Genomic DNA, 496 nt, shown 5'->3' on the forward strand with positions numbered 1-496 from the left:
GGCGCCGCGTCCCCTCGGAGCGGAGCGGAGCGGGGCGGCTCTCGGCATGGCGGGGCTCCCGGCCGGCCGGCGGGCGGGCTGAGGCGGGGGCCGGGCGGGGAGGCGCCGGCGGCGGGGTCTCACCGCCTCTTCTTGCCGTCCCCCGCAGGGAGCGGCCGGCCCCCCGCGCCACCATTGCCTCGCACGGCAAGGAGGACCTGCTCGCCGCCGCCGCCCGGCTCTGGCAGCGGAGGAGGCGGCTGCTGGCCGCCGCCGGGCTCGCCCTGGCCATGGCCGTCGCGCTGCTGGTCGCCGTGCCCCTGCTGCTGCTGCAAGCGCCCGCCGACACCGGCGCCCACTACGAGATGATGGGCACCTGCCGCATGATCTGCGACCCGTACAGCGGCGGGCGGCCGCCCGGCCCCGGCAGCACCGCCGCCGTGGAGGCCCTGCAGGACCTGGGCGCCAACCCCCCGCCGCCCTTCGTCCAGGGACCCAAGGGGGAGCCGGGCCGGCC

General features: G+C 80.4%; 1 protein-coding gene across 1 annotated transcript in view; it reads left to right on the top strand.

The window, feature by feature from the left end:
* Window positions 1-269: 269 nt before the first annotated feature.
* Window positions 270-496, top strand: part of C1QL2 (complement C1q like 2) — a 1,224-nt gene continuing 997 nt past the window's right edge. Inside the window, 1 exon segment of the mRNA XM_041408541.1 lies at window positions 270-496. Within this exon segment, the coding sequence (XP_041264475.1) occupies window positions 270-496 (227 nt within the window).

This window comes from Onychostruthus taczanowskii, unplaced genomic scaffold (assembly GCF_017590055.1).
Source record: "Onychostruthus taczanowskii isolate IOZ18803 unplaced genomic scaffold, ASM1759005v1 scaffold10, whole genome shotgun sequence".
Classification (NCBI taxonomy): Eukaryota; Metazoa; Chordata; class Aves; order Passeriformes; family Passeridae; genus Onychostruthus; species Onychostruthus taczanowskii.